Source organism: Myxocyprinus asiaticus, chromosome 19 (genome assembly GCF_019703515.2).
Source record: "Myxocyprinus asiaticus isolate MX2 ecotype Aquarium Trade chromosome 19, UBuf_Myxa_2, whole genome shotgun sequence".
In the NCBI taxonomy this organism is placed as follows: Eukaryota; Metazoa; Chordata; class Actinopteri; order Cypriniformes; family Catostomidae; genus Myxocyprinus; species Myxocyprinus asiaticus.
The window spans coordinates 37,931,526-37,947,259 of NC_059362.1; the positions used below are offsets into that span (position 1 = coordinate 37,931,526).

General features: G+C 38.3%; 1 protein-coding gene across 2 annotated transcripts in view; it reads right to left on the bottom strand.

The window, feature by feature from the left end:
• Window positions 1-15,734, bottom strand: part of LOC127410058 (calcipressin-2-like) — a 91,347-nt gene that overhangs the window by 4,963 nt on the left and 70,650 nt on the right. For both annotated transcript variants that reach the window (XM_051645081.1, XM_051645082.1), the window contains 2 exons: window positions 14,267-14,440; window positions 12,722-12,893 (listed from right to left, as the gene is read on the bottom strand). In XM_051645081.1, the coding sequence (XP_051501041.1) occupies window positions 12,722-12,893; window positions 14,267-14,440 (346 nt within the window). The remainder of the gene's footprint in view (window positions 1-12,721; window positions 12,894-14,266; window positions 14,441-15,734) is intronic.

Here is a 15,734-nt window from a genome sequence, read left to right on the forward strand (position 1 = left end):
TGTATTTGTATATTGTACATATGTATATATATATATATATATATATATATATATTGTCCTATTGTGTATTTCTATATATACTTCATTTTCTATTCACATTTTATTTTTATTCTATTTTTTTCTTGTTGTTGTATTGTTTGTGCACTGGAAGCTCCTGTCACCAAGACAAATTCCTTGTATGTGTAAGCATGCTTGGCAATAAAGCTGATTCTGATTCTGATTAACCAGCAAGACTTCCTTGGTTATCCAGCTTCACCAGAAAGACTATTCTGGTCGACCAGCTTCACCTTATAAGTATATCTGGTGGACAGCATGGACTATGCTGGTTCACCAGTTACACCTGCATCAAACCAGTACTAACTAGCATAAACCAACTTGGAACAGCATAGAAATTCATGCTGATCTAAGTTGGCCTTTTTAGCAAGGAATGTAACATTTGTGGTGATGTAACACAGCCATCCCTGATAACGCAAGATGAGCTGCTATTTAGAGCCATGAAAACAACTCTTTATTAAAACAGCAGTGATCTCATTGGCATGTGGAGCACATCTCCCCAGCTCTATCCTCCAATTCATGAACACCGCTCATCAAGAGCTGCGCGTGTGTGCATCACAAGCATGTACCACTGAAGATCCATCATCTAGGAGAGAGAGGGTGAATGAGTATGGCCAAGGAAAGGACAGATGGATTTAGTCTGGTTAGTGTAGATTCAGTGGGCTGGCACAGGGAAAATATGAGGGTATTTTAAGCACATTCTTTTGAAAGAGGGGCAAAACACTTCACTTCCCTACATCCTTTTAAAGGCCTCTTCTTCAGAAACACAAATGACAATTCTGCATTCCTTAGCAACTGTCCAAAAATAAACTCCTCTTCTGATTAAAAAAAAAAAAGGTAACCCTTTATTGTGGGAACAGCATGGCACTGTACAAGCAAGAGGGAACTAGGGAAGACAATCAATACGATCAGCACAGCTGCAGATTGAATAAAAGCCAGTGAATGGATAATGACTCACACAAATTGTTGTGTATTTGGTGTCAGCCATCTGCCACTATGATTGAAAATATCCTCAAATAAATAGTAAAAAGTGACAAGCTATGCAGTACTTTGATCCATTGTGTCCCCTCGGAAATGGATATTAGCCACCGATATATAAAAGTAGAACAGTATATTACTGATATATAAGTTTATATATATATATATATATATATAGAACTGGATCACTGATGCAACGTTAAACTGCCAGCAGCAGGTAAAGCCACTGGAAGTGTTCAAGCGGCCATCTTGGTATACCCAAACTGCCATAGAGCATCAATGACTGACAGGCGAAAACACCCCCGTTTCACCATCTCTGACCTGTGCATTTCGCCCTCTAGTGACAATCATGTTTAATTTTTAATTAGTTCATTATGAATAATATTCGTTACAAGGGAGAAGGTATACGAGCATTCACCTGCCAGTGTTCAGCCTATCAATGCAGCACAACGATCACCAAAGGAAGCGGGGAAACTGTCCACAGGTTGTAATGTAAGTATGAAAAGCTGTAATATTTGCTTGTTTTGGGGTGACAACATGTCCGTTTGCCTTGGAGGGTCCTTAAAAACGTCAAACCGGGATTTTTAATTTGCCTAAAATGCCCGGGATTTGCCTGTTTTCATACTGAAGCGCTCGCTGTTGTCATACATGGATACATGTATAAATTACGTGTTCATTTGCAATTTAAACCTAGCTTATCGGTTTAATTTTAACCAGCTTTACTTTGCATGTCTCCCTCAGGCGCTACACGTGAGGGAGAGAGAGCACACGTTCTTATTCATGTGACCGCGAGAAAAAGGCAAATTTTTGGATAAAACATAAAACAAGTAACTCTGAACAAACACTTCGATGTTCACAAGAAATAAGACCGAAAATATCTGTTTGTATCTTACCTCAATTTCATTTAACTTGTTTACATTCAGCTGATCTGTTCGCCGATTAAGTTTGTTAGAGGTAAACTGTTTGATATAGATACACATAACTCGCTCAGGCTTTTAAGAAACAGGAAAAAATCCCGACTTGAAATAAATAAATAATTACATGTGTGGGACTTTTGGTTGTAGGGATTTATACGCAGATTTCATATAGAAAATCTGTGATTGAATGATTAATGTTTACTCATTGAAATGAGATGATTTCCTATAAGGGACATTGAAATGTTTGAGCATAGCAATATGGCTGTGCAGTGGCTTCACTGATATGACATCATGAGCAATCCAGTTCTATATATATCAGTGATATTAGCTAGTAACATATGCCAGCCAAACAGGTGATTATCCTCAACAGACAGAATTAAATGTTTTAGAGCAGAGTGTTACTATGAAAATGTATATTCATTATAGAAATTTCCATGATTTTTAAAGACCCCATGAAACCGACACTTGATGAGCGCAGTTTTCTTTCCTGTGTTGCTGTATTTCCAACTGAAAAAGGAAGGGAATGTCTCCAAGGGCTTTTACATTTTTATAAGTAGCCAGTGGTCTTTTGTTACGTCACAGCCATGAACCAATCAGCACGTTTACATGCACATTCTTACCCCCATTTCATGTTAACACCTTTATCAGCACTCTTATCCAATGTGTGCAAGTATTATGCGCATGCCTGTTTACATTTTGATGTCAAAAGCAGAGAATAACCTGATGATTTCTAATCTCACGTAAACATATTGCTATTTGCTAGTCGGTTGAAGGTAGTATTTGAGAAGGGACATTCTCATTCTAAAGGGCATTTGTATGGACAAATGAGATGAGTCATTGATATTTTCGTCCATTTTCCCAGAAGAGAGAGACTGAATTTTAAATTCTAAATGTTTGTTTTGTCAATTTTTAGGAGTACATGGATGAATATGGATGGCTTCAAAGCTAAAGGGCATGGATTAAAAGCCACAAAACGTCTTTAAAGGGGCATTCAGTAGTTCTCTAGCTAGCGTAAGAATTGCTCTTCTTCGTGTACTTTAAGTACCAATATGACAGTGGTGTTACACGCTGTACTGCCATCTATCGACGTGGATCAGCATGATCATCTCTACTGCCCCTGCCAGCTCTGGAATATCACTTGCATCTGGAAAATGTCTGAGTTTGAGGTAATTTCTAAAGTTATTTATTACTACTATAATATAATTGCTTTGCCTAAAAACAAAAGTCAGAATTCAAGCGAACAGACTTCTACAGTTAAGGACAGGTTATTATTGTCCCTCATATCAATAATCTTTGGAAACCCTCTATGTTTCACGTTATTTTTAAAGACAGTTATTACCATTATTAGAGAACTGCTAAGTGTAAAATAAACCTCAATTCTCTAGTGATACAGAATGTCATGGTGAAGGAAAGATTAGAATTGTCTTTATCAAATTTAGCATGTCCATAAATACTGTATTTGAAGAACTCATTTTGCTTCCAAGCAAACCAACTTCATGGTTTACTCAAAATCCACAACAATTGCTGTGCCAAGCTACTGATCGAATAAAGACATATGCCGTTTCATAGAGGTGGAGACAGATGGGTCCCCCTTACTATAGCTGTGATATCAAATAAAATAAAATTACAAGTTGCTTTCCGGTTGCGTTTGTAAACACAGCTGAAAATTGTCCATTACTATCATACGTTAACTACTCACGTAATTTTAAAAAGTTCGAAGGAAACTTGAGTTTTCTGTAAAGTCTGCTGATACTATTTTAGAGAGTGGTCTAAACAATTAATCATTTCTAACCTGTCCAACAAAAAAGAAGCAACATCGGCATCACTACTCAGGTTTTTCTCCATCATCAAATCTTTCCAGCTTGTGTATGCCGTACCGATGTTTTCTCTAGATTTTTGTCTTTGTCGGTCTTTCTGTCTTCTTGCTTCTGACCTTTTTTGCTTCTTCGGCAGTACAGCCACTGAATCTCCTGTTGTCTCCGCTTCTAAAGCACGATAATAAGTATGTTCTATTGTGTTCTTTTCGCTCTTCACGTCACCAAACAACACTGTGCTAAGCACAGACACGCGTATCTTCATAGGCAGCAGCCAATGAGCGTGAGGATTCTCTTCTTCGATGTTTAGTGAAACACAGAGGTTTCCCAAAAGCATCCTTAGCCAACTATGGTTGCAAGTTCCATTGCTACCAACATAGTTCAACGATCTGGTGTTTCCCGAAACCGTAGAACAGCATCGCAAAGTTGTGTGGTTGGAACTACAGTTCTCCACCTGTGGTTAGAAGCATAGTCCCTTGTTAGTTTGCTGTGTGGACATTATTTCACTTCACTGAGGATTATATATCTTTGATTCCATATATATATTTCATTTCGTGTTTACATGCATTTAAGAAAACAACTTATTCCGGGGTATTGCAGAAAGAGGAGTTCTGAAACGTCATGCAAATGCAAATGCAGCTGTTTAAGGGATTAAAGGCTGTTAAAGGAAAGCACATTAACACACACGGTATCTGTACACACAGCTTCTGTGTCCATGTTAATGCGCAAGTGCCGTTTTTGGCTGCGTTCCAAATGGGATAGATCAACCTCCAAAGCACTTCAAAGGGAGAACAATCATAATAGGTATGCTGTAATATAGCTTCAAACTGAATTTTCAGTAAAAATGGCTTAAAAAGTCAGTTCCAAATGACGGGCTTCGCACACTCCACATGCTTGGCTCCAGGTCTCTAATCTAAGTGTCCACAGATGCAGCAGGAATATTTCATTAAGTGTTTTTGTTCTCTCAGGGTGAAGTGGCTAGCGGTATGTGCCTTGTAAACAGGGCAGGGAACAACAAAAGCATTTTGCTTTAATGAGCTAGAGTTTACACTGTGCGTACATGTATTGTTGTATTGTACATTTCCAGTGTGAGCACAGCCTCTCCAGCACAAAAGTGTGTATGGAAAAAGAGTGGCAGAAACACACACACACACACACACACACACACACACACACACACATGCTTAACAAAGAAAAAAGCTTCCTTCCACAACAACCACAATCATTATTGCCTTCCGACAGCAGTCTAACACAGTCAAGGTTCCTGGGCTGAATAGGGTGTTTGTTTAGCTTGCCACATGGTTTCACTTGAGTGCTGTTGATTGCTTACCAGTTTGTACTGTCTCCTCTGTCCTTTAATTGCTATTAACATACAGCTGTGTGACTGAAGCCCATCATGAGCTGACAATGTCACCTCTAAAAGTTTGAGGCATTGAAACATCAGAGCACGAATCATGATTAATTCACATATCTCATTTGATATATCATCCTCAGCACTTGCTCTCAGATGGCTTGATCCCTGCTGAAAAAAAAAAACAGCTTAAACCAGCCCAACGTGGTTAGCTGGCCTCACAGCTTGGCCAAGCTGGTTAGGCTGGTCTGGCAGCTAAACACCATTGTAGCCAGGCTGGGAGAGCAATAAAACAAACTAAATACCAGCTTGGCCAGGCTGGAATAACAGATTAAACCAGCTAAGACCAGAAATCCTCCCTAGGATGTTTTTTCTTCTTCAGAAGTGTTATTTTAATACATAGTGAAATGGGTTTGTATTAAGACTTTACATGCACCCTTTCATGTTGTGTCTTCTTAAGTAATAAAATACTTTAAAAGGCAATTAAGAGATAATCAGTAACAGTAATGTACTGTTCTACTTTAAATTCAGTTTTAATTGAGACAAGATTAATCAAGTTGCTTCAGGATTTAAGTAGAGAACTGTTCATTTAATGTGTCAAATGAAGCCAGCCTGATCTCTGAGGTGTGATTTACCAGCCCTGCATTATGATTCGGATTAATCAAATGAAAACATATATACACTCAAGATAGAAGAATCTTTATCCTTGGGCAATTCAGGATGTAATTTATGTATTTCATTACTTTTGCTTAATTTTAGAAATGTGATAGAAGCTAATGTGAGAAGTAAATTAATTTATGTGTAGTTACGGGATGGCGCGACGAAGTAGCAGAAGCTCAGGATTGATAAAAGTGCTCTTGAGTAAGACACTTGAAGGAATATTCTGGGTTCGAAAGTTAAGCTCAACAGACAGCATTTGTGGCATAATATTGAATAAAATAATTTTGACTTGTGCCTCCTTTTTGTAAAAAAAAAAAAAAAAAAAGCAAATATCTGGGTTACAGTGAGGCACTTACAATGGAAGTGAATGGGGCCACTCCTTAAACATTAAAATACTCACTATTTCAAAAGTATAGCCACAAGACATAAACAATATGCATGTTAACATGATTTTAGTGTGATAAAATCACTTGCTAACCTTTTCAGTGTTAAGTTATAGCCAATTTTACAACGACGATGTAATGTCAACAAAAAATGACTGTAAAAATGTCGATTTAAACAACTCAAATAATACATGAGTTTTAACAGAAAAGTTAATGTAAGTGCTTTTATAAATTATAAGCTTCACATTTTCGCCTTTAAACTCTCCAAAAATTGGCCCCATTTACTTCCATTGTAAGTGCCTCACTGCAATTTTGATTTTGCTTTTTTTAAAGAAAAGTCAAAATTATTTTTTGTGGTAATTAACATTATGCCACAAATACTGTCCATTGAGCTTAACTTGTATTGAACCCGGAACATTCCTTTAACCCCAAAAGGTCTACTAGGATTGTACTTACTAATTACTCAGAAATTAATAAAAATAAATTAATTTCTTAATATTGTTTTTGGGCATGTTATCATCAGCTCATGTATTCCATCCTGTGCTTGTTCCTGTAGCTTAACAGGCGGAGAATGGTGCTGGCAACATGAAGGCTGTGGGTTCGGTTTCCAGGTAGAATATAGTGGATAACATTTTGTTTCCTAAAATTTTCCAGTGACAAGTCATCTTTCTGTACGTCGCAGGATTAAAAACCAGGCGGTCAAGAAGATGTCTTGCCACTTTTCGTTGTCAGTTAGGACAAAAATGTACATGTAAGTGATTAGGGATGGGATGATATGGTTATCTCACGATTCGGTTTGATACACTATATGAGGTTCAAAATTCGACATATTCTCGATTCGATATAATAACACTTAAATGACAAAATATTACAGACATTTTTTTATTTTCTGAAAAAATATTTGAGCAAAATGCTTATTACAGTTTCTCATCAAAATAAAGTTCTTTAATACACAATATAAATGCTCAAAGTTTAAATAATAAGAGTTGCTCATATACCTTTCTCTATAAAAAAGATTACAAACAATAAACTTTCAAAAATAGTGCAGAACAAGCAATAGAACTGAACAAAACCTGTCCTAAAAAAATATGTGAAAGTGTATATTTATATTTTAATAGTTAGTTTGTCATCATTATTATAATCAAAATGTAACTTTGTAAAAATAAAAAAATTCTACATTATATTAATTAATATTATGAGTTTTCTTAACTTACAGACAAGTCAGACAATTCTATTTTTGAGTGAACTGGCTGGATAGATGGCTCTTGGCAAAGCTTAAAATAATATTATGAATTCCAAACAAAAGTTCATCGACCTAGAAAATAGTCCCACCTCAAAAGGACGATTTGGACAAATTTAAAGATCAAATAATAAACTTCAAATTTGTTTTCGTACAGTACTGTAAGTTTGTTTTCTTTTGGTTTTTACAATCTGATGGACTAAATCATGCTGTTTCTTTGCCTTAAGTTGTAGTAAACCTGGAAAATTCTTATAGAAACAGTCACTGTATTGCTTTACATGAAATGGGAAGTGACTGCAATATCAAACCAAATCTTTTGAAATGAATGATCCTAATTTAGACTCTCATTTTGATCGGGGTTGAGTATCTGCTGTATATCGTAGCGATTCATATCGCAGCTCCAGAAGCTTTTAACAGTATGTAAAGTGTTTCTCTGAATAGTGTTGTAACACTCTGATAAGCTATGACTCATCTGTTTACATGGGACATAACTCCATGTAACAGTATAAGGATGGGCAAGGAGGAGGCGGGAACCGGCTGAACAGTCAACATAAAGGTTTAATAAGAAACTAAGCTTAAAACAAACATAAACAAACACACATGCAATGCAGCCGCATGCCTCTCTCTCTCTCGAACTGGTGCCTCCAGCTCGTCTTTATCCCCCTCCCGGCTGATTAGCCCAATTCAGGGCCGACCGTGTGTCCTCATGGGGAAACCCCTGGCATGATGCACTCCCCTCCCCTCTCTTCCTGGAGGGGGGTGTTGCCCTTCCGGCCGTGCTTGCTGACAGGTCTTCCCTACCTTTCTGGAGCCCTGGGAGAGACGAGGGGAGGGAAAGGGGAGAGGGAAAGAGCGAGGCAGAGCGACAGAGAGAGAGAGAGGAGAGAGAGAGAAAAACTTGCTCGCCTGTTCCCGGACACGCTGTCGCTCGGTCCTCAACTGCTCTTCCCCTTCATTGGCGGATGGCGGCGGTTCCTCCGGCTCTCGGAGGCCGGCAGTGACCCCTCCGTCCCCAGACTCCCCTGGCGACAGCGCATTCCTCCTCCCTCCTGGGTTCGGCACCACTGCAACAGTCTCTCCCTCGAACTGGTGCCTCCAGCTCATCTTTATCCCCCTTCCGGCTGATTAGCCCAATTCAAGGCCGGCCGTGTGTCCTCACGGCCTGGCCCCGCCCTCCTCCTCGTCACACTCCATTACATAAATAAAATAGGGTAAAACATCAGTTATACCTAAACATACCCCATAGTTATTTAGATTGAGCCAGACCGAGGGAGATTTAGAATTCAGCAGGATGTTTTCATGGGATTTTGAAATTGATCCCTTGGGGGTTTTGATGGCTGTGAGTCCATAATGCCAAATGTTCCTACTACATAATCCCCAAACGCCTTTTACACTGTCAGCTAAAGATAGACCAAACAGAGGGTGACATTCAATACTGACCTGATTCCATAAGGGATCTACAGCCAACCAGACCATTTAGGTCTGTACCATGATGTACTCACGTGCTGGCCATGATCTTAACTGCTCAGTTGCAAAACGAGGCAAGATGGCCAGAATGTGCCAAACAGCTGTTCAAATGGGAAGACAGGACAAAGCGTTTGATAGGGAAGCAGATGAATTAGGCAGAGTGATATAATCCTGACAAATTTAGACACATTATGAGAAACCGCAAGGCTTTCTTATGAGTATCTTTAAGGATATGCTGTTTTTAGCCTAAAACAGCAGTAAAAGTAACTGACAATAACTTTGTTTTGTTTTTTCCTTGATTTAAAAAAGAAAAATTAATGAAAAAATCCAGCCCCAGAGGAAAATGTTATAGCTCATACTGTAGGTTTCTCTTTCGTAATTCATGCCTTCATGGAGTTCTCAGTTTCACTCAGTTTTACTTTGTTTCAATTGTTTCTCCTAAACTCCATTTTGAGAAGTAATACTGTAAAAATAGATACAAATCAATCAATTGTTGACATTCAGTATGGTAATGTAAAGAGCTATAAAATGAATGTGGATAGCATAGACCAGATAATTTGGTGCTTTTGGGAATAAGAAATGTTTAAGTGCATATTGAAATCTCAGATTTTATAGACACTGTTGAGATCGCTTCTGAAACTCTAGAGGAGAAATGTTTTCTAAGTAGAAAAATCCAAGAAGCTAAAGACTTAAGCAGAAGTCTCCATTTGCCCTCAATTTAATCTTATTGCTGTCAGGGAGAAACAATTGAGATATTGAAGCGAACTCGTACCATATGAAAATGACAATACATGTAAAACACATATATGACATGTACAGTACTGTATGATCCTGTATGGTTTCCACTGATATAAGATATGCCAAATACTGTACTTGTACATATATGTGACAATCCCAAATAAACACATCCTGTATATTACTATGAATTTGTATACATCACATGTATGGATACAAACAGTATATTGCATAAATTAAAAACATGTTTGCACATGTACTTTAGATTATGTCACAAACAGATAAAATCTGGTGGACATCATGGGTGCAAAGCAATTCTTAGCTGATGTTTGGGACTGTGGAGCCAGCCAAGAAGTCAGTAGAGAGCAGAAGATCCTGTCTGCATTGTTTATATGAGGTCACTGAGAGACTGACCTGTTGATATGGCTGTAATGGTGAATATGATATTTATGAGGCAAGAGTCAATGATGGCAGATCTGCCTGTCCCGATGCATTTTACATGACTGACATGGTAAAAGCAGGTCAGAGTTTCTCTGCTCTCTGCTATTTTAATGTCCTCATGCTCTTTCTAGGATGTGCATTGAATTGTAAAGCAGTGATGCAACATACCTGGCCTAAAATTAGCTGTCCTAGTAACCCAAGGGTTGTAGGTTGTTCTCTATTAACTATCACTATTCTACCACTGAGAAAGGCACAATATTATTACCATGGCTTTTTTGGATATGGCACCAAGCCAATGGCATATCTTTTATTTATTTTTTTACTCTATTATAATGGTACAATGGGATTTAAAGTACCTTGGAGTCATATGTAAATACCATGGTACAGAGGGGCCCAAAAGTATGAGACTTAATGCTAGTGAAATGCTCCTATTTTGCATTTTTCTCATTTAATATATTTTCCCTATTATAAATGATATTATCTGCATAAAAATTTGAAATCTTTGGTATTTGGTTTGTCCCCCTTTTGCTTTAATGACAGCATGCACTCAAGCTGGCATTGGCTCACAAAAAAAAAGGCTGAAATTGATTCAGTTGTGGACAGTGGTTCCACATGTTTGAAATTAGTTTTCTTAACTTAACACAAACACTTGTGTAGAAAGAACCAAGCTGAATTGGGTAAACCCAACAAAATTAGACGTGTCAATGTAACTCAATTAAATCTCTTTAATTTCTTTATGTACAAACTAGTGAAAGTGAATGTTAGCATGCCAAATACATACTCGTTGGAAACACTACAGTGTGTAGTTTAGTAACTATACTATGGTTAGCACAGCATTTGCTCAACGAAGCGAGCAATCAATTTCATGTCTGACATCCACCTGTCCTTATCGTTAGCTCAAGCTCCACTCTTCACCCCCAATAGTAAACCCCAAAACTCCAACATAATAGACACTCTACTAAATCTCAACATAACAAAACATTAAACACCAACAACTGTCCCCCGCTATATTCATCTTGCACAAAAACACATAAAATAACACCTAATTTTAACATTTACTCTCCCTATCGAGTCCCATGCAAAGCATGTTAGAAATGGAAATCACCTGCCCAGTTTCATCAATGCTACATTAACACCACAAAAAGTATTCCTGTAGCCCCAACTCAAATGGATTAAGTAAACTTTTATTTTAAAATATAAATGGATAGAACGCAATGAAATCAAGTTGTGACCAAATGTTCTATTATTGTGTTGCTTTAGTTCATTTTCATTAGGTGAATTGAACAAGCAGTAAAAAAAATCATTTTTTGAGTGCTTCACAAGTTTGTGCAAAACCTGATGAAGGAAATCTGACCCAACATGGTCAATGTCAGAAATGTGCTAACATTTGATTAGTGGTCTAGGATTGGAGTAGTATCTTAAATGATTTGTCTTGATGTTACATCATAACTTTTATTTGCTTAACTTTTTTTCAATTTGGAGCAAGGCACATCTGGTAATTCTTCATCATCTACTGAGGAAATATTAGTGGTTGGTGGTAGACAACAGGAAGACAAATCAGATAAAAAGATTTGGCGAACATAACTGCTCAGTTACATAACACTAAGGAAGAATGCCAGTCATATCATCTGTAATTTAATACTTGATGCTATAAAAAACTCTAGTGAAAATTCATGGTGACCCGTTAATGGGTGACTGCTCGTACACAGGAAACACACTTGAACATTTGTGCTTATTTACTTGGAGATGGCCAAGCTGTTCCCAGGAGAGTTAGGGCACTCACACTCCTACTGTATGCTTGTAGGTATGTGTGGTCCATACCAAACATAGCCCCCCATCAGCACTGTCAAACATCCAGATAAGCAGGAGCATCTACATGCCAGTTCTATTCAAAACACACTACAACTCTACGAGCACAGACTACAGTAACCACTCATCAAGGCACAGGGGGAGTTGCAACACACCGCTGAAGGTCAGCTGAAGAAGAGCGGGATTTGATTGGGAGCAGGGTAGTGAATGTAATCACCTGCACTGCAGTGAAAAGGACTATTTAAGACAATAGCTAACCAAGTGGGTAATGGATGTGCCTGATTTGAGAGGATAGGGAGGTGCAGCATGTCACTTGACATCCCAGCATGCAAGACCAATAGAAGTTCAGAGTTCAGGTGTGGACAAGATAACACCTGGTTTATGATGGAGAGACTTTTCCTGACAGTGCCAATAAGGGTCTATAATACCTGGAGAAAGCTTACCGCTGGCATTCCCATTCATCTCCCCTGCAGACAAAACAGCTCAAACTAGCCTATTCTGGTCCCAGCCTGGTCAGGCTTTTCTTTTCCTGGTTTAAGAGGGGCGTTGGTCTATTTCACAATTTTAAGTGGTACTGGTAAAATATCTATGCTATCATGAAATATGTGCAATTTATATGTTGCCTGCAAAACACTTTATTTCCTCAAAATACAGGGCTATTTCTGAACTGGTTTCAATGGAGAAATATGGTTTTTACCCCCAGAATTGTGTAGTTGCAACATCTACCAGCATGGTCTAACTGGATCTTGCAAGCAAACCTAACCTTGACTCTATGACTAGTGCATAATGGATCAGGCCAATACATCAAATGGACTCGAATGGAGACCATTAAATGGGGCCGCAAGCTTCATTACTGCTGAGTTGCAACTGACCTGGGCCGAGCTTGGCAACTGCATACAGCAAGTCGTAGTTAATAACAGGTTTGGCTTCATCAATCTGTTGCCAGCCAACAGGAGGTGAGCCAGGTGGGGAGATGAGGAACTGTTTCGAAGGCTGGGGAGGGGCCAGGTGCAAATTGTCTCCATCGGATGCTGGGTTCTGCACCTGAAAGCCAGAGGATGCAGGTGTTAGTCCAATCAGGATTCATTTAAACAAAAAGACAGCCTTCTCCTCCTCCATTTTTTAACTAGAACACTTGATGATCAGCTGCGGTCTGACTAGAACTTTCTCAAGTATTTTGAAAACGTGTTAAATTATAGATGAAATTGATACTTTCTGTATGACTAGATTGACTAAACGAAATAGCAAAAACAATGACTGTTTTTTAAACAGGATTCCCAGACACTTTCTCATCTGTCATTGGTCAGACAAATAGATAATCCTGGTCAAAACACACACCGTTAGTTGAGCTAATGTTGCTATGTTGGGCTTTTGGATGCTTAAACAGAGCATGGGAAATCAGCCTACGAAATGGCTTAAGTATCATTGTCTGCATATTACGCTGGGATAGTAGAAAGTCATTTAAAGCTATAGTTGACCCAAAAATGAAAAACAAAAAAAAAAATGTTCTGCATCAATAACTCACCCTCATGATGTTTGGAACAACATCAAAACAATCACACACATCATCTTTAAAGCAAATATATGCTACAACTTCAAACCTTGTTGGGGCTTTGTTCTTGAATATCAACAAGTTTCTGCTAAAAACTACCTTCTCTACACTGCTCACATATTTAATATTTCCTTAGTTTGAAATCTGCAGTCTTTGCAATAGCCAAGTAAACTAGATTGAAACAGTTTCACTCAGATGTGCAGCTAATCCCAACTATCAAAATGCATCTATTTGAGAACTGTCTTCTCCAGCCAGTTGATTCATCCCTACTGTACAGTTGTGGTGTAATTCCTGCACACGCAAGGGGTTAGAGAACCTGGCATGTTTTTGCGGAAGGATTACGATGAGCATGTTGTATGATCAAATGGTAGCTGCACTGTTGTGGACCTTATGTAGAGGACAGACTTTCTAATGTCTCAAAATGACATGAGGACAACAGTGAACCCAATAATAATGCATAGTTTATACTTTAAAGAGCAACGCAATATAGTCTCTAAATGGCTGCTTAAAATAGTGCATGCAATCAGTAAGCAGTATGTTTTAAGTGTCAAAAAACAAAAGGGGTGGCAGGATTTTTGCATTTCTGTATGATATAGCTGGTGGGCACTTCACTTTGAAATTAAGTTTATTTAATCAGTTCAGACTAGAAATACCATAATACCATTTGTCAAGTGTTTAGTTTGTATTCTTAGCCATCTGTTGTGGTATATGTATACCTACATGTACTTGCATTAAAAGTCCCCTTGTTAAGAAAAAACATCTGCTTAAAACAACATTATAATGCTGTCAAGTTACATTTTAGGCCACTTCACTGTTGTGTGACGCATGTATACTGGTGTCTTAAGTCACCTAAGCCAATTCTCACCTGGGCAAAGTAGAGTTTCAGTTTTTTCCCTCTGAAAGGTGTCTCATGCAGCTCTATCCTGGCACTGGCTGCTGCTTTGGGATTACTGAAGTTGATTCGTACACGTCGAAAGCTTTTAAACTGCTGGAACATCACACCTTCGTCGTATGCGAGGAAGAGCGCCTCGAACATTTCCTAAAAGACAAAAATAAATAAGGAAAATTAACAAGGCATCAATATTTAAGTTCTGTCCACCAGCAAATGTCGAAGTATGAATAATGCATGTGTCTTCACAGAGGTAGTTAAATAGTTCGATAAAATGTTTTTTTACTAAGCCAGAAACAAGCAAAGCCTGTTCCAGCAATATCAGTCTTATCAGGGCCATGAGAAAATTATTATGAATAATGTCAGCACATCACTGAGTGAATGAATGTCATTGTATTGTTTTATGAGACAAGAGCGCTCTTTGGACTAGGCAAGCCTGAGAGGACATCCAATGAGCTCGGCTAGAACTGGACCCTGTTGGAGAGACAGTGGCTAAATCTGTTATGACTTCATATTAATTTCCTGTGCAGGAGAGGAACTGATAAAAGCAATTCTTTCTGCAGCTTGTCTCTCAGTCCATCTGGGTCTGCCCTGTTGAAAAGACCAGCAATGCTGAGGAGGATACAGCTGCAGGCAGACCTCCAAAAAGTGGCAGGAGCTCCAAACAGCCAGAAAAGATACAGGGAGCCCCTAACCTAAACCTTTTCAAAACCCTAACCGTGAGTGGAAGTGGAGTTTTGGAGTTCATGCAACCCCTTTTTTTTGAGTAACCCCGCCCTCTTTTGGAGATTTCGCCTGCAGCTATACCAACTTGGAATTGTTGGCGATATGCATAGTCATTTCTGTGGTGGTTACAAACCTCAGTAATCAAGGGGTCGATAAAGATACCTTCAAATGTCTGTACTATTAAAATAATTATTCAGGTAGCAAGCTACAAACATGTCAGGAAGATTCTCTTCAAACATTTGCTAGTAGCTGACCTAAAAAAAAAAAACCATGTAAGAAGATTTTACATTATTGTCCACTTAACAGTAGCAGACTTTGCAGCATCACTGAGAATGCAACATGTACTTTATGTGCATTATGAATTCCGGTCTGACACATTCCGGAAAGCAGTGATGCAAAATATCAAGCTTACGTAGCTAGAAGCCTTCATAAACTGTACTTGCGTAGAGCATATTTTTAACTACGTATGGTTTGCTTATTAGGTCAATAAAACCACACTGTTATAAAAATCTCCATCTGAGAAGCATCTGAAATAGAATTTCTGGAACAGAAACACCTTAAACTGATTACTGTTTCCAAAAAAGAAAGCGTCATCAAATGTGTGTAGGCTATCACATTCCTGATTTGATTGTTCAACATAGTGAGGTATATAATGTGTTATTTTGAGAGACCAGTTAAAATGGCTAATGTTTCAGTGTTAGTTTCCATTGCCTTTTAA